Raw genomic sequence first — 22,756 nt, forward strand, 5'->3', positions numbered from 1 at the left:
CCTGAGGGTGGTGGGGTGTTGTACGCGTTTTCTTCACTCCATACAGTTTGCATAGCTCAGCAATCACTGCGCTTTCAAAATCCCTGCCCTGGTCTGAGTGCAGGCGCTCTGGTACCCCATACTTCAGGAACCACTCTTTCAGGATAACCTTAGCTGTGGTATCTGCTTTTTGATCTCGTGTGGCAAATGCCTGACTGAACTTGGTGAACACGTCAGTCATTACAAGAACGTTTTCACGACCATCTGTAGCCCGCTCAAGGGTGGTATAATCAACAGCAACAACTTCAAGTGGGCGGGTAGCCAAAAATGGAGCGTGGGGTGCCTGAACTTTGGGTTGAGGCATCTTTGTTAACACACACCTCTGACATTTCTTCACCCAGTGCTCAACATCTTCAAACATGCCTCCCCAGAAACATCTTTGTTTCAACAATCCCAGTGTGCGTTCGATTCCCTGGTGTCCCATGTGATCATGCACACTCCTGAGCACTTTTTCTTTAAGACAGGCAGGTAGTAGCAGCTGATGGCACTGTCCAAGGTGAGCATCTTCAATTACACGGTATAGCAGTCCATCCTTTTCTCTGATCCGAGGCCACTGCTTCAGTAGAGAACGTACCGGTTTAGACAGACCCCCTCTCTCTCTGTAGGTGGGTCTCTTCTGTCTGCTCCAAAACTCTCTCAAGACACCAATTGTTGGGTCTGACACTTGGAAGCGATAGAGTTCTGCATTGGAATAACCAGGCATCGTTGGGGTGTTGCCCAGCACAGCCTCACTGACTGCTTCCCCATCTGGTTCGGAGGCCTGCAGCAGTCTGATCCTACAAGCCTCAACTCCAGCCATGACAAGATCTGAGCCTAGACTTGTACCTGCCCTTAGCACATTACATATGGCTATAGAGCCATCATATTCTGCATCCTCACTGTCAGGTTCTGCCGTGTCAACTGTTGGTTGCCGAGAGAGGGCATCAGCGGCAGTGTTGCAGCGGCCAGGGCGATACTTAACATCGAAGTCAAACACAGACAGCTGAGCTACCCACCTCTGTTGAATGGCTCCTAAATTAGCAGTGGGCAGGTGGCACAAGGGATTGTTATCCGTTATGATTGTGAACTTGGACCCCAGCAGATAACTCCTAAATTTTTCGGTGACTGCCCACTTTAACGCTAGGAGTTCGAGCTTCATGCTGCTAAAGTTTTGATCATTCTTCTCAGCCCCTCTGAGCCTCCTACTAGCATAAGCTATGACTTTATTCCTTCCCCCCTGCTTCTGAGACAGGACAGCGCCTAATCCAAGACTGCTAGCATCCGTTTCCAGCGTGAAAGGGAGACTGAAGTCAGCATAGCCTAGAACAGGGGCACTAGTCAACTTTCCCTTAAGCAACTCAAAAGCTTGTAAGCATTGCGGTGTCCAGGCTGAAGCAAAAAGCTGTTTAGCCCTGACAGGACTTATCTCCTTAACACAGACATTCACCACATCATGGAGTGGCCCCGCAGTTTGGGAAAAGCCCTCAATGAATCTCCTATAGTAGCTGCAAAATCCTAAAAAGGACCTTAGCTCTTTCACAGTACTAGGGATGGGCCATTTTGCCACAGCGCTTATCTTGTCAGGATCTGTGCTTATTCCCTGAGCCGACACTTCATGACCGAGAAACTTGACCTTGGGCTGGAGGAAATGGCACTTCTCAACCTTAACCTTCAGCCCCGTATCCCTCAGCCTTTTCAAAACAGTCTCCAGTCTCACAATGTGATCCTGGAATGTTGATGAAAACACAAGCAGATCATCCAAGTAGATCAATACAATCTGAAAGACCAAATCACTCATTGTGGCCTGCATAAGACGTTGAAACGTCGCGGGGGCATTACATAACCCAAAAGGCATCCTTAAGTATTCATACAGGCCAAATGGTGTGGTAAAGGCTGTTTTGTCTCTGTCTTTCTCATGTACCGCTACCTGATGGTAGCCACTGGCAAGATCTATGGTTGAGAAGAACTCTGCACCACTCAAGGCATCCAGGCTCTCCTCAATGCGAGGGAGTGGAAACGCATCACGCCTGGTCTTCGCGTTTAGTCTGCGGTAGTCTACACACAGTCTAAGACTCCCATCTGACTTGCGTACCAGAACAACTGGTGAAGCATAGGAACTCGAACTCTCCTGAATCACCCCCTTTCTCAACAGTTCAGAAATGTGCTCCCTGACCTCTTTGTACTGATTTGGTGGAATGCGCCTGTATGGCTGAGAAACAGGGGCTTCATCTACAACAGGAATTTCATGCTTCACACGATCAGTGTACCCCAAATCCTCATCATGAAGTGCAAAAACATCCGCATACCTTTTCAAAAGAGTTCTGACCTCGGCCTGTTGTCCTGGTGTGCCACCTATGTGTAATCTTCCTAATAAGTCCTGTACGCAGCTGTTGGCCCCCTGACAGTCCTTTTGGTTAAGAGTCACCTCCTCGTGGTTGGCAGATATGCGCTCAAATTTCACCTCGCATGGGTCACCCTCAATGCAGCGGCCAGGACTAATAATGCCTAGTCTAGCCTTAGGTGGAAGCCAGACATCCTCTTGTGAGATGTTCATCACCTGTACTGGGAATACCAGGCTGTTAGTTGACACTAGAGTTGGGATCACCAATAAGCCACCTGGGAGCTGAACATTCCCTGGTTCAACCAATGCGCTACCAAACTGCTTGCCATGGCCCCTTGCATAGGCAGTGGTCAGGGATGAGGCAGGCACCCGCACTTTGTGTTTGCTTGCAACACGGGCAGTAGACACCTTTTCCACAAGCTCAGCAGCTTGTACGCAGTGGCAGGCCTTCCTCCAGCTGGACTCCAGCTCTCCCCCTAGAGTGGTGTCAAACTCTGAGAGTACTAACTGTCTACATCGTTTTGCAATGTTCATCCCTATAATGCCATGGGGTGACAAATCCAACCATTTGGGATTGTCTCTTTCTGTTTTATCATCTTTGATTATAAGAAAACCACATTCAGGTATAGTGAGCCCCATGACCTGTACATCTAACTCTACATAGCCTAAATAGGGCAGCGGCAACTGGTTGGCTGCTGTGATTTTAAGCCACTTGGCAGTACAGTGCATATCTTCATCCTCTCCCTGGAGATGATTTCTGAAAAAGCTTTCTGTCAAAGTGCTTACATTACTTCCTGTGTCAAGCAGACATCTAAGGGATACACCACCTATCTGGATATCTACTTCAGGGCACTGACCAACAGCATGTTCTAGAAAATGTTCCTTGGTTAGAGCTTCCTTTGAGCCTTCTGACTTGCCTCGCATTGCCCGGCTCATAGCAATGGAGGGTTCCCGTTTCCCGTTAGCGAGGAACTGGACATGGTTGCAGACTGGCTCGTAGGTTGTTGGGGTGCATTACAGTGTCTGGCCATATGTCCCACCCCTTCACATCGGAGACAAATAGGCTGGCCCTCTCTAGTGTACTTAGGCTTGGGCTTAGCTTTAACACCTCTACTGTCTTCAGAACTGGCAGTCTGTGTTGTGAGCTCCCTCACTGCATTAGTTAACTCCCCTATGGCTTTACCCTGTTGTGTGATTATTTTAACCATCTCTTGCAGAGCCATGGTAAAGTCTGTCTGTACATCACTGGTGGAGGTTGTCTTTTCACAGCTTTCATCTGGCCTGTCACTCACTATATTTCTATGTCTGGCCACATTAGTGCTGCGTGGACGATCTTCCATAGTCCACATGATTGCCTCCTCTCTAACATCAAAGAGACTACACTCAGGCTTGTCCCTAGTGAGCCTACGTAGTTCACGCCGAAGATTTGGGGCATGCACACCTTCAATGAATTGATCCCGAAGTGCCAGCTGTGTGTTGGGTACTACATTAGGGGACTGCTGTATTGCAGCATTGAGCAACTGAGAGAGTGCATGTGAATAATCTCGCAGGTCTTCCCCATCTAGTTGGCGGCGTGCATAGAAAGCATGCAAGAGCTGTGGTGTGGTGCGCTTCTCTCTAAATGCCTCCCTCAAATATGAAAAGAGATCACTCGGTTGCTTCACCTGGCCTGCCATACGTAACTTAACTTCCTCTAGGGCAGACCCTTTCAGCTGTGAGAGGATAAAGTCGGTTTGATCCTCTCCACGCAGACCCCTAGTTCTTATTGCTCTTTCCACCTCTTCTATGAATTCATCAACAGTGTAAGCATCTTTAGCTGGTTCCCCACTAAAAGGTACAATCACCTTTTCTCTTGGAATGTACACGACAGATCTGGTTGGAACATTACCCATGTTAGCAATACTAGACATAACAGCATCATGTTTCCTACTCAGTTCGTTAATCTTTGTTTGTAGCTCCACCAACGGGTTACCTGCACTGTCAAACAACGAGGCAGCTTGACTGTCTTCAGTGGGGATAGCTCCGGCCCCTGAAGGACCTTCCCCTTCGTCCTCTTGCGACATACTGCAATGTCTCTGAGTCTTTACTGCAGCAGATTCCCACAGTCACTTGTAGATGAGATTCAACAGTCCAAAATCTGTGTCAGGCGCCCTCCTCGTCCAATGGCTGAAGCAGGCTCCTGTTGTACCAACTGCCACTGCACCGAACCACCTCAGGACGTCCACACTGCGATTGCCGCCCTCTGGGAAGGACTGGGATCTTCTAAGCCACTACTGTTGTCTATAAAGCCCCACTCACTGTGTCTCTCTATACTGAAACTCAAAACTAACCTGAGAATCCCACTTCTGACACCAAACTATGTGGCCCGGTCATGGGGAATGAGACAGGACACAGGAAATACTCTTTTGTGGGCTTTTTTATTCTCCGACTGTACTCGGAGGAGCACAGTTTTAATTCTGTAGTTTTGAGTGAAACGGCAAAATTTAACTATTCCACTGGCTCAGCCTAAACTGCCTTTCAGGGTCTGAGACAACAGTAACTATCATATGTACATGTTAAATCCAAACAGTATAGACAACAGTAGTGACCTGTCAAGAAACAAATACAACAAAAAAAGAGAAAACAAAACAAATAAACACATTGTTTACATCCCACAACTTCGCAGGTCAACTGGCAATAAAGTGCACTGTAAACTCTCTTTTAAACATACATTTCTATGGGAGAACATCATGAACTCACTTCGGTTTCTCCACACAGCTACTGTGCTAGGACAAGTACACACGCAGGAATCACACAGCAAGTGATCTCCCCTCTGAATCAAACAGAAACATACAGAGTTATGCAAAGTGAGTAAAAGTATAAACTTAACAACTTTGAAATCTGTTAGGACACTGTAACTACTCACGCCAACCCGCTCTTCAGTCCCTTTCACAGCACGTGACCATTAAACATGCATCCGTCGCGCGTTAAGAACTGTACAGAAATGGTCACAAACATGGAGTCATTGCTAAAGAAACTTAGCTAATTACAGTCTACTACAACACTGGTGACAATATTTTGCAGTATGCTACACTTTTTAGCACATTTACCTCGTGTGTAGCTAGCCACAGAATCTTTTGCAGTCTCTAACTCTCCAGTGCTCCCGCTCACAGCGCTCAGTGTGACACAAACTTGAGTGCATGCGTGCTCTGGCTTACGGCGGCTCTTAAAGGGACAGTATACCCCCAAAACGCGAGGTCTAGTCATCACCATGACAACCCTACAACAGACCTCCGGTAGACAGGCAACCAGTCAAAAACACAATTCCCTCTTTTTAAACCCTTTCCATGCGTAGTATTAGTTCACTTGGCTACATATAAAAAACAGAAAATCCTTAGTAGATGTTAAGAAACCAAGAACTTTTCCATTATTTCATTTTTTCTTTAATCTATTAATCTATAATCTTACATCCATTACCTACCTTTTTGTAACATGGATACTCATGTGTGCAGCCTTTATCAGTAAACGTAAAGCTATAAAACTTTATAAAAATACAGTTAAAAGTCCAAAATTGACACCTTTGGGCTGGTTGTGGCTGAGGACATAGAGCAGGTCATCCGATGGTTCGATCCCTGGTATCCAAGTATCTTGGACAAGAGACTGAAGCTGCTGTTTGAGCAGAGAATAATTGTGTGTTAGATTGAAAGGACTTGGGTGTAGAAAAAGTTCTTGTAGGCGAATAAGTCGGTGAATGAGGCGTGCTGCGGTCCTTTTACTGTTCCTTCACATTTTTGAATGCTGTGCAGTGGATTGGAGAGTCTGCTGGTCCGATTTTGGCCCCTGGGCCTTATGTTTGACACCTCTTTCCTACAGCAACATTAACTTTCATAACTATTTTCACAAACCTGTTACCAAGCCCTTCTCCAGCTTCACACAGCCTCGTCAAGCATCAAAGACATGAAGTTACACAATGACCCAGTGTGCACCTCAGCCTGCGGTGCAGCCCATTGTTCAGCAAACGTGGCTACGTGCACGCACTGCAACTCTGTCTCTCGTTCCCATTTCAATCGAGTCTTCGAAAAATCGAGTTACGACCTTACGAGCTGGATTATGTCCTTTCGCACCGCTGTGAATGTTGGATTGGCGTATACGGGGTTTCTGCTGAGTTGCGGTTGCAGAGCCTCTGATGATCCTCGCTCCTGCAGACTCGCAGCTCTTTGTAGAGCTTCCAAGCACATTTCCTTTTGATGTTCTGTTTGTTTTGTCTGGAAATTGTCTCGCTGTGGTATTGTGATCATAAAAACAAAATTTTGGCTGCGTGTTGTGCGTCTGTGTTTCTTCCCTCGGTACACTCGAGCGTGGTGTAATGTAAGGGCGCGCTCTCACGACAAAGCGCCCGTTCATTTTTCAGAAAAAAGCTCAATCTTTGGCTCACCTTTTCTTCTGATTCATAGAAGATGGCTTCATTACAGAGAAGAGCTGCAACACATGCACCAACGTGTAGGTTTTTACAGCAGATGCTCAGGACACACATGCGTACATTAGGGTCACAGCGCAAGCTCCTTTATTTCTTGGTGCTTCAAGTTCTGACTTGCACGAAATCTTCTGTTAAACCTGTGCTGATTTGGTTTTGCCAGGAATGCAGCACCGGTGCAGCGTCTGAATGTCACCGCGATAATAATGAATGTTTTTAGTTTGCAGATCAGAGGAAAGAAACGCATAGGAAGCAAAAGAAAACTACGTGCAGTTAACTGTGTCACTTGATTTCTTGATTTTTACTGCAGAACATGTCACTGAGACATGTTGGACTTTTTAATCCAATACATTTATTTTACAGCTCTAGATGTATCCTACACTCAATTTAATATGCAATACATGTGAGGATTGTTTAATATTACTTCACAGCACTTCAAAGACACAAATTACATGAAAGATTTTCCTTATAATTTCTGCATTCTTTGCCTTTCCTAATCTTCTTATCACATATTATGACTTGTCACTGCAGGCAAACACAGGTGCATTACATTAACTTTAATTTAAACCTGTAATCACTGATTCAGATACTTTAGGGGAGACAAAAGTAATGTTTGCAAATGTAAAGGCTCTAATGTGATCAGTGTGCTCTGGTCCATTTTGTTCTTTGGAGGTTTGTTGTCCTTGAGCTCAGAACCAGCTGATTCTTGCTGTGTGATTGCTGATTTAAATATATATATATATATATATATATATATATATATATATATATATATATATATATATATATATATATATATATATATATATATATATATATATATATATATATCAGGCCCATTAGCTGCTAAATGCTCCACTGCACTACATGTAAACTGCACTGATGTAGCCTGATTTTAACATCATATTCACCCCTTTGTTTTTAAAATATTTGTTTTTAAAATAACAAACAGGGATTTAACTGACGGTTTTTACAACCACCATATAACAGTTTTACATATTTAAGTGGCCACTTTGCAGTGGAAACAAAACTGCATCATCTTTGTTGAAACGCGCTAACATGATGCACAAAATTGAGCATATCGTTAGTTCAGGTAGGAGGTGAAGCAGTCGGACACATCATGAACAGATCAGGTGGAGGAGGGTTGCAAAGTGGCTTGCAGAGACACAGCAGCTGTGGGCCGGCTAATATAGCAGGCCAAAGATTCACCAGTTGGATGAGCTGTGGTTTGATGATCAGCTGATCTGGGACTATAGCTGCACAACTAGTGATAGCATAATGAACTCACAGGGCAATGTGAGTGTGTGTCATCTTGTACTGGTTGTACGTAAACACAACGTCTGCACTGATTTTGAGACTAAATAAAGTACAGATCCAGCAACATTTGTGCAAATAAAGTCCCAATAGAATAAAGTAGACAAACTGTGGGCTGATTAAAAAGATCGGAGTACTTCAGCTTCTACTGTGCGTGTGCATGTGGCGGCCGTCTGAGCTGTTTTGACATAGAAGTGATAATATTCAGGCACGTGTGCACGCTGCCAGAGGTCACAGTAATGCAGGGAGGCTGGGGTCTCAGGTTACTGCTGCCCTGTCTCTGCACATGTGGGCCCCCTCAAATACATCTCAGAGTCACTGCACAGTGCAGCCTCAGTTCTTTTCATCCATTCGCCCACCATCGATTAAGGGCGACCCTCCCCTGCTCGCCGATTGGCCGTGGCGCCCTCCTCCCTCCCCCTCTATGCTCGGTCTTATATAATGAATCGCAGTGTTTCCCACAGTGTAAACATGGCAGACGTCTTGAGTGATATGGGCTCATATACTGTAGAAGCACGCATGGCTCTGACACAATGATAAACAGCTTCATCCAGTCTGTTTATGTCTCAGAGAAAGAAGGGTGAATGCTGAACTGGAGTTTCAGGAAATCACGAATGATGCGGCCAAGAGTCTGCGTGGAAAAGGAAAATTTCTGCAGCATTGTTCTGCATCATGCATCGTTCCACAAAGAGCTTATTGTGGTCTCATTCATCGGTGGTATGTCTGCATTTTTAAACCTTTATCATCCCATGTCCCAGGTCTTATTCCACAGTGCCTGACACAGTAATTCATATATACATTTTCAAGATCATTTCAAGACCTCCAGGGAGTTATTTTAGCTTTGAAGGCTCTTTATTATTAGTCAGAAGAGTTTTATGACCTTTATTCCAGTCGTCACAATCACCAGAAAAACCCAAAAAGTTAGCACCAACAATAAGGTTTAAATCACACATAGACACTGAATAAAGATGGACGTAGGAAACACCATCGAAATGTTTGCTGATACTTGCTTCTGCAGCATGAAGCTGAGCAGATGACCTGAGCAAAGTGTGGATCTGACTGAGAAACCCGAGAACCCTGCAGGCCGATACAGTAGTGCAAAAACACGTGGGAATAATAACGCACCATAATTCACAAAATAAAGATAAAGCTGTGTTAAACACATTTTGTAGTCCATGTTCTGGGTGTTGTAGTTTCTGTACGGCAGACAATAATCCCTGTGCACAGTACTCATCATTTCTCCTTCGCTCCTTTCCTTCGCCTCGTGATGTTTTCCGTCGAGGTCGAGGAAAAGTGGTTAGGAAAAGCAGGTAGGCGGTCCTTTTTTGGACTGTTCTCTTTACACTGTTGTCAGTTTTACTTCTTGTCTTTCTTCGTGACCCCTTCTTGGTAATTGTTTGTTTCTAATAAGTGTCCTCAGGACATAAACCTCCTGCCGCACAATTCCTCGTGTTCTCAGTATTTTTCCTTGTGTTTGTAGTTATTTCCTTCTGTGTGACCTGTTGCCTGGATTGTTTGGCCTCCCTGACTGCCCTTTGGTATATGAACATGGCTTGTTTTTAGGATTTTACACAGCCTCAGCTTACCTGTCAACTGTCCTGCATTTGACTCCTCTTCCTCTGTTCGTATGTGAAGATTTATCTATCTTCCTGCTCGCCCTTCTCTTTGAATCAGTTTTATAATTAATGCTGAGATGAATATGAGAGGATACGACCCACATAAAAGTAGCTCATGAACAAAAAACTTTCAGATGCTTGGTGTAAGCACAATTATAACTCAAGCTGAATGAGTATTTGTTTGTTCTCTGGGTCTCTTCCCTGTGGTCAGACGGCTTAAACCGCTGCTTTTTCTCCATAATAAACCACAAGTCCAGGCTCAGGAGATGTGTCGTCATAAAATCAGCTGCTGTATTTGAAAACGTGCTCTCACAGACTGCAGGAGAAAATATTAAAAATGAACTTCCTCCGTCTGTGATGCTGAGACGAGATGAGCTCATGGCAGTGACGGGTAATCTTCCGGCTTGTTATGTGTGGAGTTCGAGCTGACACCGTGTCGCCTCCTCCAGTGCCAGAGATGATAATGGTGATGATCCAGCTTCCTTTGTAAATTAGTATCATTACAGCTTCCTGTGACAGATGATTTGGTAACAGTGCTGGGTCACAATGACCTCTGTTTGCATTTCTATCAGCTTTGTTTTGTCCTGATGTTCCCACAAGAAGACTGTGAGGTGTAAATGATATTCTGCTGAGTAAAGGACTTGTTTAAACTTCCATCTCCAGATTTGTACTAAAGCCTGAAGGCGTATTTGAGAGAAATACATCCAGTAATTGATTTATGTTACATTTGTTAATATAACACAAATTTCCCAGAGTTGTTAAGATATTTTGGTTTACACAACAAATTTAAACCTCACCCAGTCAACAGGGTGGCAGTGTTCATCCTCCGGTTAACGTGATTTTCAGTGCAGAAAATCTAATAAAGCCTGTTGCTGAGCTCACATCAGTCAAACAGTGGCTGCTATATGATGATGTTGAGCATTATGAAAGACAGTTGGTGATATCACATGAATTTATTTTGTCCTAAACACAAAAGAGGAGGATTTTAGTTGCATTTAAAATAGTGCTGTCAGCGTTAATCTCGTTAAAATGACGTTAACGCCATAACCGCATTAATGCTGCAAATCACAGTTAGCGAGTTAGCGTGGATCGCCCCGTGCGTGGGGCTGGACGGCGTCAGCGCGTTAGCGTGGGTTGCTTGTTAACGTGTTAGCGCCGTGCTCTCATAGTTCTCATAGTGGTTGAGAAAGACCGACTATGTCTTTCTCTTCCGTGCCGTGTTTCTACTTCCAGATCCTCAGTGTAACAGTTTTTGTTTATCCGCCTGTTTTGTTTTCTTTTTTTTCAGGTGGATTTTGCTAAAGTCCTTCACTACGTGGGAGCTGGGGTCGCCTTCCCCTCCAGCATGCTGTTTGTGTGCCTTCAGTCGGCTCTGACCTACAGACTGGCCAAGACCCAGGAGGAATACTGGATAGGTCACATACGAGTGGGGATGGCCCTGCTGGCCCTCATCGCCCTGGTGCTCAGTATCCTTGAAGCTTATCTGTGTTTCTTCCAGCACTACAGTACATTTTTAGTGAAACAGTTCCCTAACACATAGGTTGCTTGCATTTATTTATTTGCTTGTTTAAAACCACATTCAGTGGCATAGATACCCTGCAGGGTTGTGTCAGAGCTGGATGAGAAAGATTTATTTCGAGACATGGCACCCTCTAGTGGCTGTAGGACCTATGGCAGCGTAAGTTGTAGATTTATGGAGCCACAGAGACAGGAACAAGGAGCTCAGGGTGAATGGATGGGTCAATATAAGATTTAATAACTATAGTTTTTCTTTCTCTTTCATGATGGTTAAATGAGCCAAAAAAAGGTTATGTATTACTGCACATTATTTGTTACTTTTCTTAAAAGTAATGAAAGTGACTTGTTACAGTACTGATTACATGACTTTTGCATTAAGAAGAGAATTTAAGACCTTTTTTTAACATATTTAATGACATAATTGTAAGTGTGGTAGCACTTTAGTAGTTACTTTATGATCCATTATACATAACACAGTTTGTTCCCCTAAATTTACTAAAAGATGCATTTGTAGCTAATCAAACCTTTAAAACAGCATGAATGGGTTGCAGGGATATATTAGGGAGAAAAGGGTCATTTTGCTTCACAATAACTGGCTTTGTTTGTGCATAAATCCTGAGAAACTCAGCTTTTTGCAATAAATCAGCACATTAGTATAAAACTAATTTCTTGTCTGTCTGCACACGTGACTGTCGCTCTTTATAGTGTTTAAAATCCAGCACATTTATAATGTATGGTATGTTGCATTGCCCCCTGCTGGAGAGCACACAGCCTTACAGCCTTACAAACATGACTGAAACCAAATGCTCACTTGGAGTTTTTGGTCATGAAGATTATGTGTCTGATGAGTTTATTGCTGTCAAGTCTGTAAGGAAACATTTAGGGATAAAACATCTGCAATGCACCTTTAAAAGGCAGGTCATCAATGTATGGATGGTATTGATTGGAGTCTATGTGAGGCTTGCATTCAGACACAGGAAACCTTTTACTGGCTGTTAATGGTAAAGGTAAACCATCACTTTTTTTAAGGTGGGCCTTTGTGTTAGAGGGTCAGGTTTGACCACAGGTCAATGTGATGGTGAAGCCATCTTAATATTAACAGCACAGGACCGAATTCAAAGTAGCGACCAGTACATCTCAGTACGTGAGCAATAAAAACAATGTCAAACTGAACCACTGTGCAGCCGTTGCTCGCCTTAACCCTCTGATCACCAGGTGGGGTTTTTTTCTGCCAGGAGAGCTATGCCCTGCAGCACGCCTCCGCCATCTTTGAGTGGATCTACTGCTCGATCATCATGTTCTTCTACGGGACTTTTGCCTTTGAGTTTGGGGGCATGTCGGGGAACACCCTGATGGTGCTCTCCAAAGGCGGGGCGATGCAGAGCTTTTCCACCTCTGACCACAAGACAGAGGTCGGCGGAGCCGGCCACCACCAGCCAGAGAGCTTATCGATCCTGTGACTTAACTATGGTGTGTTTGAGAAAAACTGGAGGTGAAAGAGTAACAGAGTCTAGAGCCTGGATGCTGCACCCTGCATATCACCACACTCACTACTACAAAGTGCCAAAGCTGCTCTCCTCAGCAGTGACCAAAGACTGACAGACTTCTGTCCTGCAAAGCGTTGCACAAAACCAACAATGCCTGTGCGAACACAAACACCAACAAAGAAACACACACGAGCACACCCACAGTCCTTAATGTTTGGTTTAATTGTCTCAGAGTAACAATCGGTCTCTGAAAGTGCCTCAGATGTCGCTCCTCGCTGCGCGCCGTCAGTCCTGGAGCCTTGCATTGTTTCTACTCAGGAAGTTTTGTTACACAATCAGGTTTCTCTCCATACCTCCGCCGCAAGATGAGGGTTTCCACAAACATCAGACAGCAGGTGGGCTTCATGTGCGACAACTAGCCTCTCCTATCAAAGTAGCTTAAAGATGTAAATGTTATTCTAAGCTGAATTTCAACACTTGGTGCAACTGTTTAAGGCAACATTGCCCATGTAGCTCTCTCATATTTCCCAGATAAGCTCAGTTTTGTTTTGTCTTTTGTTGTTTCTCATTTCAGCTCATTGCCCAAAAAAATGCTGTATAATTTCTCTTTAATGGGACCAAACTATGAAGGTGAAACATTGATATGTTTAACATCTTTAATTTCATCATACGCGGAAATACTTTATTCAAATTGTATTTCTTAGAATGTACACTGAAAGTAAAACAATAAAACAGTTAATATGAAATGATGCAGTGTGTGCACACATAACGGGTTGTGGTTAGCTTTAGATATACAGGAATCCACTGACTCAGGTTTATTGAGCTTTAAACTGTAAAGATCCTCGAGGTCTGTTTAGAGGAAAGCTTCACTGCAAATCAGTACAAAGTTGTTCTGATTGAATAAACATTTCCATCCTGATGAAACTGAAAAGGCTCCCATGCAGAAGACATATTGGTTTGATGAGATGAATACCAGAAATTGTGAAATTTTGTATCAACGCATATTAAAAGACCAAAATGATGACTGGCATTTAGAAGAACTGTTCCATCCCTCCTGCAGAGTTCTGAAGCAAAACCAACGCGCATCGGAGCTCCTTTGGCGCCACACGGTGGCCAAAGTAACTTAGTGTTTTGTTTCTTTTCCCTAATTTGTACCCATCTGTATCTAACAGAAAAACAAACGAACAAAAAAATTCTACACTGATAGTAAAAAAATATATATTCTGGTAAGCATGCAGGAAGAAAAATCTTAACTTTAAACTTTAATAAATGCTAACCTATGAAGCCTCTCTGGGACATTTGGATTTCATCTTTGGTCGTCTGCATCTCATTAAAAACCTCACGTTATCGTACTAAACTGCATGAAGCCTGAGGAAAAGTTTATACACCTGCAGAAAAGTTTTAAGATTATTCAGCTTCTGTTCTTTTAACCTCAAACTCTCATCAAAATCATTTTGGTGTTTTCCATGCAATGTAACAGGAGCAGGATGCCACATCCAAGCCATGTAGGGGAAAGTTGGCTAAACCTTGGGAAGTGCCAAGAGCAGCAGATACTAGTACACCTTCCCACCCCTGATAGCAAGTTGATTAAAAAAAATTGTTTTTATGTATGGTTTAAAGACGCTTCGGAGTCATTTTGACTTCTAAAGTTGTCTTTTAAAAACAAAAATCAGCTGATGTGAGGGTGTCATCAGCTGATGCAGTTCAGACTGTCTACTTCCATGTCCTCTGACGTCATCCGTCTTTGGTAGACGTGTGTTGTTGTTCATGTTAAATAAATTCCTTTACAGGGGAGCACGGTGGCCTCACAGCCCGAATGTCTTGAGTTAAATCCACCATCTGGCTGTTTCACGTTCTCCCTGTGTCTGCGTGGGTTCTCTCTGCATACTGCGGCGTTCTCCCACAGTCCAAAGACATGCAGGTAGTAGAGTTGGGTTACGTGGTGACTCTAAATTGTCTATAGATGTGAATGTGAGTTCAATGTGTTGTCCGTGCTTCTCGCCCTATAGTAGCTGGAAAAGGCTCCAGCCCCCCAGTGACCCTTAATTGGGTGGATGGAAGTTCATTTTTATCCAGGCAAAACTGAGACGCTTGTGATAAAAATTATTCAAAGAGGTTTAGCTGACTGTCAGAGTTTGTCACTGAAATAGTCATAAACGAGCGCGAGAAAACCTCAAACGTGCAGAATCCCCACAGGCTCTTCAAAAACTCACTGAAACGCTTAAGACATGACCCATGCACGGTTTTTCTCCTTTAAAATTTGGTCATCCACTCAGTTTATTTTTTTCTTTAACAGTTTAGATTTAAAGTGTAAATATCTCTCATGCTTCAGAGTTGTCATTTAGGGACTTTGTCACCTACAGCTGGAACACCTCTGACCCACCCACACCTCAGACTCAGACCAATGAACAAAGGCCATATGGACTCCACCACACACACACACACACACACACACACACACACACACACACACACACTAGAAGTTGAGGTTCTTCGGGACCTCCCAGGGAAACTCCTTCCTGCCAAAGTGTCCGTAGCATGCAGTCTTCTGGTAGATTGGTCTCTTTAGGTCCAGGTCTCTGCAGCAGCAAGCAGTCGAGATAGATTCAGTACAGTCTAACAGATTTGGACAGAGATTATAAAACACTGAGGCGGTGGTGTGGGTGCAACCCTGACCTGACTATGACTCCAGGTCTGAGGTCAAAGTTTTTATTGACGATCTGCAGAAGCTCCTTCTCGCTCTTTGGAGAGGAGCCGTAGGTGAACAGGGAGATGGAGAGCGGGTGGGCCACTCCAATCGCATACGCCACCTGGAAAAACACAGCATGTGATTAATGAACATGTTGTTTTATCACCACCGTGATGATGGTGATACCACTGGTGATAGTGCCACGTACTGCTGGGTTTTCCACAATTATTTTATTATTATTTATTTATAAAGTCCAAAAGAAGGAGAAACTAACTCCTTGATTCACAGTTTAAAACCATTCTAATTTACTTTTAATTGGACCTTGGTGCACCACCATCCCTCTCTATTTAAGCCTTTTGATTGTTTCCCCTCACAAGCAGAAGGTTTGAACCGCAAAGTAATGACAAGCATAACAGCTTCCACCTTAAATATGTAGAAAAATGAGTCCCACAAAAATCCAAAAGAATGATTTACATAAAAGGACTCAGAAAACAGACTTCTGAGCCTTTTCATCCTGCACACATCTCAGAAACCTTTTGGAGAAGATTAAACTGGAACGAGGTCTCACCTGCACCAGTACCCGCCTGCACAGCTGGGCCTTCACCAGAGATTTTGCCACCCAGCGTGCAGCGTAGGCGGCCGAGCGGTCCACCTTGGTGTAGTCCTTTCCAGAGAAAGCTCCGCCCCCGTGGGCCCCCCAACCACCGTACGTGTCCACAATGACTTTCCTGCCCGTCACTCCTGCATCACCCTGAGAGAAATCACAAAGATTTATATCCACACAGCACACAAGCAAGCAAGATCTTCACTACATTATTTGTTTTTAAACTTTGAAACTATGAAATTAGATTTGAACCCCATCATATTTGAGCTGTGCACTAAAAGCCACTGCCAGCATCCTCATGCTGCGTGACATCAACGTAAACAGTATTCGGGGACTTCGAATGTTCTCGGCTCTTTACCTGCGGCCCTCCAATCACAAAGCGTCCGCTGGGCTGCAGGTGATAGATGGTGTCCTCGTCCAGGTAGCGTGAAGGCACCACGGCTTTGATGACCTTTTCCTTCAGCACCTTCTTCTGCTCCTCCACACACACGTTATCATCGTGCTGCACGGAGATCACCACAGTGTGCACTCTTTTGGGGATCACAGCGCCATTTTCCTGGGCGTAATGAACTGTTACCTACGGAAAGGTGAACATTATGTTAATGTTATTGTAGCAAAACAATATGCATTGCCACTTTTAGTCCTTTTACTTTGATTTAACGAGACTCGGGTGTGTCACACGAGGGAGCTACTTCTACTGAATCTACTTCACAAATAACACTGTTAAAGCAGAGCCCAACAAAGCTGACATGAAGAGTTGAATGAAGGCTGCTGGACCTCATTCGTGGGGATTCATGGAAGCATCTTCAGCTTTCTTCTCCACAACAAACATGCCATTAAGTATGCCACCCTGGCTGCCTCACACTGCAGGTTCAGGCATGTCTACACAGTTTTCTACTCTGACCTCACCTGTGTCTTTGAGTCTGGGCGGAGCCAGGGGACCGTCCCATTTCGTCTCAGCTCGGCCATCTTAGCGTTGAGTTTGTGGGCGAGGACTATGGTGAGGGGCATGCACTCCTCTGTCTCATCTGTGGCGTATCCAAACATCAGACCCTGTCCACGCAGCACGAGTACAGTCAAAGAGCAGCACTTTATATTCTGAAGAAGAAAAAACTGGTGTTTCAGTCCAGAATTGAAATGTAAGCGCTCAGATGACCTGGTCTCCAGCTCCGATTTCGCTCTCCGTGCGATCGATATGAACTCCCTGAGCGATGTCAGGTGACTGCTGCTCCAGGGCTACCAGCACGTTACAGGTCTTATAGTCAAATCCTTGGAAAAACAGAGGAAAAAGAAGTAAAGGGATGTTTTCGTTTGAAAGCATTTCTCCTCCCTGGAATCCCAGTGTAGATGAAGTTACAGCCAAAACGTTAAAAACTTCACTCACCTTTCTGCGAGTCATCGTAACCAATATGCTGGATGACTTCTCTCACCACTCTCTGGTAGTCCACGTTGGCTCGAGACGTGATCTCCCCACAGAGCAGCACCATGCCCGTCTTACACACCGTCTCTGTTTCATCCACACACAGGACATCACACTGCATATGTGTATTCATGCCATCAGATGTGAATGTCCTTCCTGACTATTGATGTAATACTGCTGGTGTCCTGGATTAAAGTGAATTGAATTGCTTGGGAAGTGATGTTCTTTTGTCAGGATCACTGCTGTTAATGAATATTTCACGGAGTTTTCCTGCAGCAGAACCAGCGATATCGTCTTTTTCATTCCATAAACTAAAAATAGACATATAATTTAAAGAAATACAAACAAAAGATGCTGAGGTGTGGGAAGCTTTATCTTATCACACCTGCATTTATTACATGACATATTCTGATGGGCGATTTTTTTCCCACTACAGTCAAAAGAAAATGCAAGCCTGTTTGCAACCCACCCTCCTTTTTTAATGTCTCACTTAACCAATGTCATGGACACTATTACCATTTGCATCCATCTTAAATGTCCCTCTTCCCTGTGTGTTGCTTCCCTCTGGTGGACAAAAACTCAAACTCACCACAAGCCACCTTAGCATCAGGGTCTTGCCTCAGGTGAGCGTCCAGCACAGCATCACTGATCTGGTCACATATCTTATCTGGAAAAAATAGAATAAGGAGAAGTCTAAAAGGCATAAATATCTGCATGTGTGCTGGTTCGGTCTGTCGTGCGATCGTTTTACTGCACATGCCAGATTCCTGATCTGGGCAGAGCCTGAAAATATCACCCCGTTCCCTCTGGCAGTTACAGGACTATGAATAGCCTTGATTTGGTGAATACACACCAGCGTGACACGGTACACTCTAACTCCATCATCAAAGCACTCCCAAACTGTATCAGCACTACGGCACTGAAGCTTCTGTAACTTCAATTTACTCTCCTGCTTTATGATGAACATTTTTTACACCACCCTTAAAAATGTAGAAATATTATATTATCGGCTTATTGTTGGTGAAACTTTCATGTTTGTTTGTTTTTTTTAAATTACAAACATGGATTTTCCCCATCTGTAAAGTTTGGTTTGCTGCTGTTTTAACTACACATTTACATTTAAAGCACATGTTTATGTGTAATTTTAAATGAATTATATTTGCTGACACTTTCACTGCACACGTCTTCAAAACTCACCTGATATAAGGGATTATCTGTGAACCAGCACCATTTTTACACATCAGCAAAGATGTTATAAAATCTAGCTGTTATCCTGATTATTTTACATGATGCTCACATGTTGCGTTCTGCAGAATTGTAAAAATGCAAAGTGTGATGAGGTTAAATCTGCTCTTCAACCACTTCCTGGTGGGATCAAGCTAAACATCTGCAGTGCATTAAACATGCACTTGTTAGAAAATTAAAGAAAAGATGCAAAGCTGCACTATTTACTTTATAAATGACATAATTTATATTATGCCGAAGACACATTTTTCCTAACAGAACATACGTCACATGTCTGCACCACAAAAATGGCTCCAGCAGCAGCTGCAGATGTAAAAATTATTCATGACAAAAAAGTGACTCATCAGATGTTCAGCTTAAAACACAAGTTCTGCTTATATTGGAACTAAAGTGGAAGTTTTCTCAGTCCAGGATTCCTCCTCTGCAAATCAGCACCGTGTGGCTCCACGAAAGTAGACTTTATGCAGCACCGATCAGGCTTCTGCGCATTCCTCAAAACCATCAATGATCACTGAAGCGCTCAAAGCAGTTTCTCACATGATGAGCAGCACTCCTCTACTCACCAGGATGTCCCTCTCCCACAGATTCGGACGTAAACATGAAGTCATGAGCAGTATGCTCATCGCTCACATTCACTGTGGAATTCATTCTGAGGGCTGTGCAGACTGAAGGAGTGAAGTCTTTCTGATGAAAGCTGTTACAGAAACACGCACAGGCCGGGTGCCATCCAACACCAGAGTCCTATGGCCGTGCAGCCGGATAACTCTGCGCTATAATAGGAAAAGACAACATACACATGGGGGGAGGGCACTCTGTGAACCATGTGGGTTAGGCCATTCAGACAGGAAGACGGGGAGGGTGGGAATGCTTTTTTCAACATGGAGACCTTTTTTAAACCCTCCCTGTGCTGAATGGTCTCACTTTATCACACTCATCAAACTCGGGCTCAGAGAGCAGAGGAGGAATTCATTTCATCAGAGGGTTACTGTGTGGCTCCTCCACCTATCCATTCATGCCTGCCCTTTGTTTCTTTGTACCTGGGGGCCCCTGAGGTCTCTGATGGGGCGTCCGTGCCTGTGTACACATGAAGCAGTTGCTAATGAGACCTTTTCACTTCGCCGACTCCGAGTTCAGACAAACAGAGATGATGAAAAGAATGAAAATATGAATGAACTAGACTGCTAGCCCCCCCAAGAATAAAAATATACAAAGTTGCTATAAAACACACGATACTCATTAGTCTTTCTTTGAGTTTATGCAATCAATAGAGTGTCATGTTTTTTATTGCTGATCATTTGACAAATCTTGATGTTGTGAAGATGCATTTTTGCAAAAAACAAAGTTACCTCTCGATTTAGAAATCAGTACAACACTCCAGTAAAACCCTGAGACAACATGAAAAATGTAAATAGCTGACAACATATTTTAGGACTTTTTGGGTCGTTACCTGGAAGGAGCTTAAAACTAACTCCAGGTAGAGTCAAGGACCCATGGTGACGTGCTGAACACAACATGGTGAAGCCAAACAGGGATAAGGAGGCGAGTAGAGTGGACGAGTCTCCTACAGAGGGCAGCAGATCAGCAGGAGACAGATATAAAACACTCATGTTGGGGGGGGGGCTACAAAACAGATGTTAAGATAATCAATAACCCCATGTAACATGTACACACATATCTCACTTTGGTTCACGTGGGTGCTCTTCATCTTCTGAAAACTGATGCTGCTGATGTTCAGGAAGATCACAAAGTTTATCTGTGGTCCATAAAACAAAAGAAAGATAATCTGAACACTCGTGATTTTGGTCACGAGATTCAGGAACTTCATTTTAAGCTTGAACATAATCAGCACTTTAATGCTTTAATGCTGATCATAGTATGATTAATAATATTTGTGGTTGTTTACTCTTTAATCTTGTGTCTGACAAAGAAATTATTTAAAATGACCAAAATGACCCCAGCCAACATCCACAGCAGCTTCCTGGTTTGAATGAAGTTGAAGAGCAGCACAGTGTGCAGATACAGGCCCCTCACCAGCAACCAGGAAAAGTTAGACAACAGAAGTGAAGAAGTGAAGCAGGTCACTGCTGCTTTGTACTGCAGCTGAAACACCTGGGAGACAGTGTAACCCAGGAAGGATTTTATAGACAGCTATAACGTTATTGTTTTGAGAAGAGGGCACATTTTGAGCATGCTCAGACTATTTTTGCCCATAATGAGCAGGATGTGGGTTGCAGCCTTTGCTATGAACCTCTGCTCATCCAAACAACATGAGTCAATTAACCAAAGTCAATTATCAACAAGCATTAGCTTAAGTGTTTTTGTTTGTTTGTTTTTTAATAGCTAACGCAAATGCCAAAAAACTGCAGTTCCTCTAGTTGCCACTTGAAGCTGCCTCCAAAAGTGAGTCAATTCTCATACAGCTCTGTTTAAAACTCCAAATTTACAGCAGAAATAAAGTAAATATATATATATTACAATTACACTAACATGGAAACTCTCACAAGCATATTTAATGTTTTATTCTGACATTTCAATGTGGTCGTTTTCAGCCTTTAATGAAAAGGTTTCTGGTGTCAAAACCAACCTGAAACAGCAGAAAACCACAACAGCAATGAGGAGAGCAGTAAGAGATGCTCCATATCCAACACTCCACATCAACCTCAGAGTATCAAAGTAGTTTTTCTGGAGCAAGGCATGAAAGATTTATCACACGCAGGCACAAAGAAGTAAGTCTGCTTCTCCCTGCTGGCTAAATATATTTAAATTAGTGGAAACCCTTTGATGGAACTGAGCCGCTACAGTAAACCTGCATGCAGCCGTACCTCCTTCCCCAAATCTTCATCCTGCTCGTGAGCTTGATCAAAACAGGTTTTGTAATATTGCAGGTTTGTTTGGCTCCAGCCTCAGACTGTAGATCTACCAGTGATGAAAGCTATGGAGAAAGTGTTTTTTAAACACTTTAAACACAGCTTAAAGTTTTTAAACTGCAGCTCTGCAGAGGAGTCCAGAGCAACACAGATTTTTCTTTCTTTTATTCTCATCATTTTGTTAGACATGGCACAGTTGAAGAAAAAAAGAAGACCACTCTAATTTGTCATGTGTTGTCATATTTTGATGAGAAGTACTTTTTGTTGGGTATAAAATCACCTGGCGTTAGTGATGGTGTTACTACTTTTAGCGATAGTATTCTAGGGTTAATGGTGAAATGACCAAGATTCCTCTGGAGGTGGCAAGGATCGGGTAGACCCGATTTGTATGGTCAGAATTTTCACATGCGCAGTAAGGATCAGGGAGTCCTGATCCGTAACTATCTTTTTAGTTTTAGTTTTTGTCTACATTATATTGAAATGTTTCATTATTGGAAACATTTTACGAGATACTTATTATTCTTAACATCTTAACAGATACTCTGTTCTATCGTAAAACGCTTCGACCAGAAGTAGACACCTTTTAGCGCATGCGGGGTACCGATCGGGTTTCCGGTACAGATCGGGTAGTGACAGGATCTCAGAACTGGATTATAGATGGCAGAGAGTTGGTGTCGTAAACCCCCGCCTCTGTTCAAAGATGGTCGCTCACAGTGGACATAGATGCTTCTTTCACTCCTCTTTCAAACCATCTGTCCTCTCTGTCCAAAATGTGAACACTGGCATCCTCAAAGAGTGACCTTTATCCTTAAGATGCAGATGGACTTCTGAGTCTTGTCCTGTGGAGGTGGCTCTTCTGTGTTGTGCCATGCGCTTGTGAAGTGGCTGTTTGGTCTCTCCAATGTAGAGGTCTGGGCATTCCTCGCTGTACTGTACAGCATACACCACGTTGTTAAGTTTGTGTTTAGGAGTTTTGTCTTTCGGGTGAACCAGTTTCTGTCTGAGCGTGTTGCTGGGTCTGAAATGCACCGGGATGTCATGCTTGGAGAAAACTCTCCTGAGTTTTTCTGATACACCGGCTACATAGGGGATGACAATGTTGTTGCGTCTGTCCTTCTTATCCTCCCTCGCTGGTGTCTGGTCTTCTTTTCTGTGCATCTTTGCTGACTTTATAAACGCCCAGT

General features: G+C 43.6%; 3 protein-coding genes across 4 annotated transcripts in view; 1 reads left to right on the forward strand and 2 right to left on the reverse strand.

The window, feature by feature from the left end:
• LOC146703634 (transmembrane protein 150A-like) overlaps positions 1 to 12,918 on the forward strand; it is a 34,270-nt gene extending 21,352 nt beyond the window's left edge. The window contains exons 7-8 of the mRNA XM_085466929.1: positions 11,031 to 11,208; positions 12,476 to 12,918. Of these exons, the coding sequence (XP_085323055.1) occupies positions 11,031 to 11,208; positions 12,476 to 12,720 (423 nt within the window). The 3' untranslated portion in view covers positions 12,721 to 12,918. The remainder of the gene's footprint in view (positions 1 to 11,030; positions 11,209 to 12,475) is intronic.
• Positions 2,727 to 5,313, reverse strand: LOC146703635 (uncharacterized). Of its 2 annotated transcripts, none has more exons than XM_085466924.1 (2): positions 5,265 to 5,313; positions 2,727 to 5,171 (listed from the first exon to the last, which is right to left on the reverse strand). In XM_085466924.1, the coding sequence occupies exon 2, from the start codon at positions 4,420 to 4,422 to the stop codon at positions 3,292 to 3,294; it is 1,131 nt and encodes a 376-aa protein (XP_085323050.1). In that variant the 5' UTR covers positions 4,423 to 5,171; positions 5,265 to 5,313; the 3' UTR covers positions 2,727 to 3,291. The 2 variants fall into 2 exon arrangements, with proteins under 2 accessions (XP_085323050.1, XP_085323053.1); XM_085466927.1 differs by having other exon boundaries at positions 2,727 to 4,947; positions 5,099 to 5,307.
• LOC146703636 (S-adenosylmethionine synthase-like) lies at positions 12,499 to 19,469 on the reverse strand. The gene is made up of 9 exons (XM_085466928.1): positions 19,269 to 19,469; positions 18,050 to 18,127; positions 17,425 to 17,547; positions 17,197 to 17,309; positions 16,950 to 17,093; positions 16,399 to 16,617; positions 16,005 to 16,187; positions 15,424 to 15,557; positions 12,499 to 15,326 (listed from the first exon to the last, which is right to left on the reverse strand). Exons 1-9 carry the CDS (start codon positions 19,351 to 19,353, stop codon positions 15,224 to 15,226), a joined length of 1,182 nt encoding a protein of 393 aa, XP_085323054.1. The 5' UTR covers positions 19,354 to 19,469; the 3' UTR covers positions 12,499 to 15,223.
• Positions 19,470 to 22,756: the final 3,287 nt, after the last annotated feature.

The sequence above is a fragment of the Copadichromis virginalis genome, linkage group LG8, assembly GCF_057382275.1.
Source record: "Copadichromis virginalis isolate Kocher_CV1m ecotype Utaka linkage group LG8, C_Virginalis_male_GT1.1, whole genome shotgun sequence".
NCBI lineage: Eukaryota > Metazoa > Chordata > Actinopteri > Cichliformes > Cichlidae > Copadichromis > Copadichromis virginalis.

Bases quoted from the DNA above. Each gene is read 5' to 3' on its own strand.
- LOC146703635 (XM_085466924.1), bottom strand. From the start codon at position 4,422: ATGTCGCAAGAGGACGAAGGGGAAGGTCCTTCAGGGGCCGGAGCTATC.
- LOC146703636 (XM_085466928.1), bottom strand. From the start codon at position 19,353: ATGAATTCCACAGTGAATGTGAGCGATGAGCATACTGCTCATGACTTC. The intron at 17,094-17,196 runs GTCATCTGAGCG...CTGCGTGGACAG, and splicing joins AAATCGGAGCTGGAGACCAG to GGTCTGATGTTTGGATACGC. The intron at 16,188-16,398 runs GTAAAGAGCCGA...GATTTCTCTCAG, and splicing joins TTGTGATTGGAGGGCCGCAG to GGTGATGCAGGAGTGACGGG.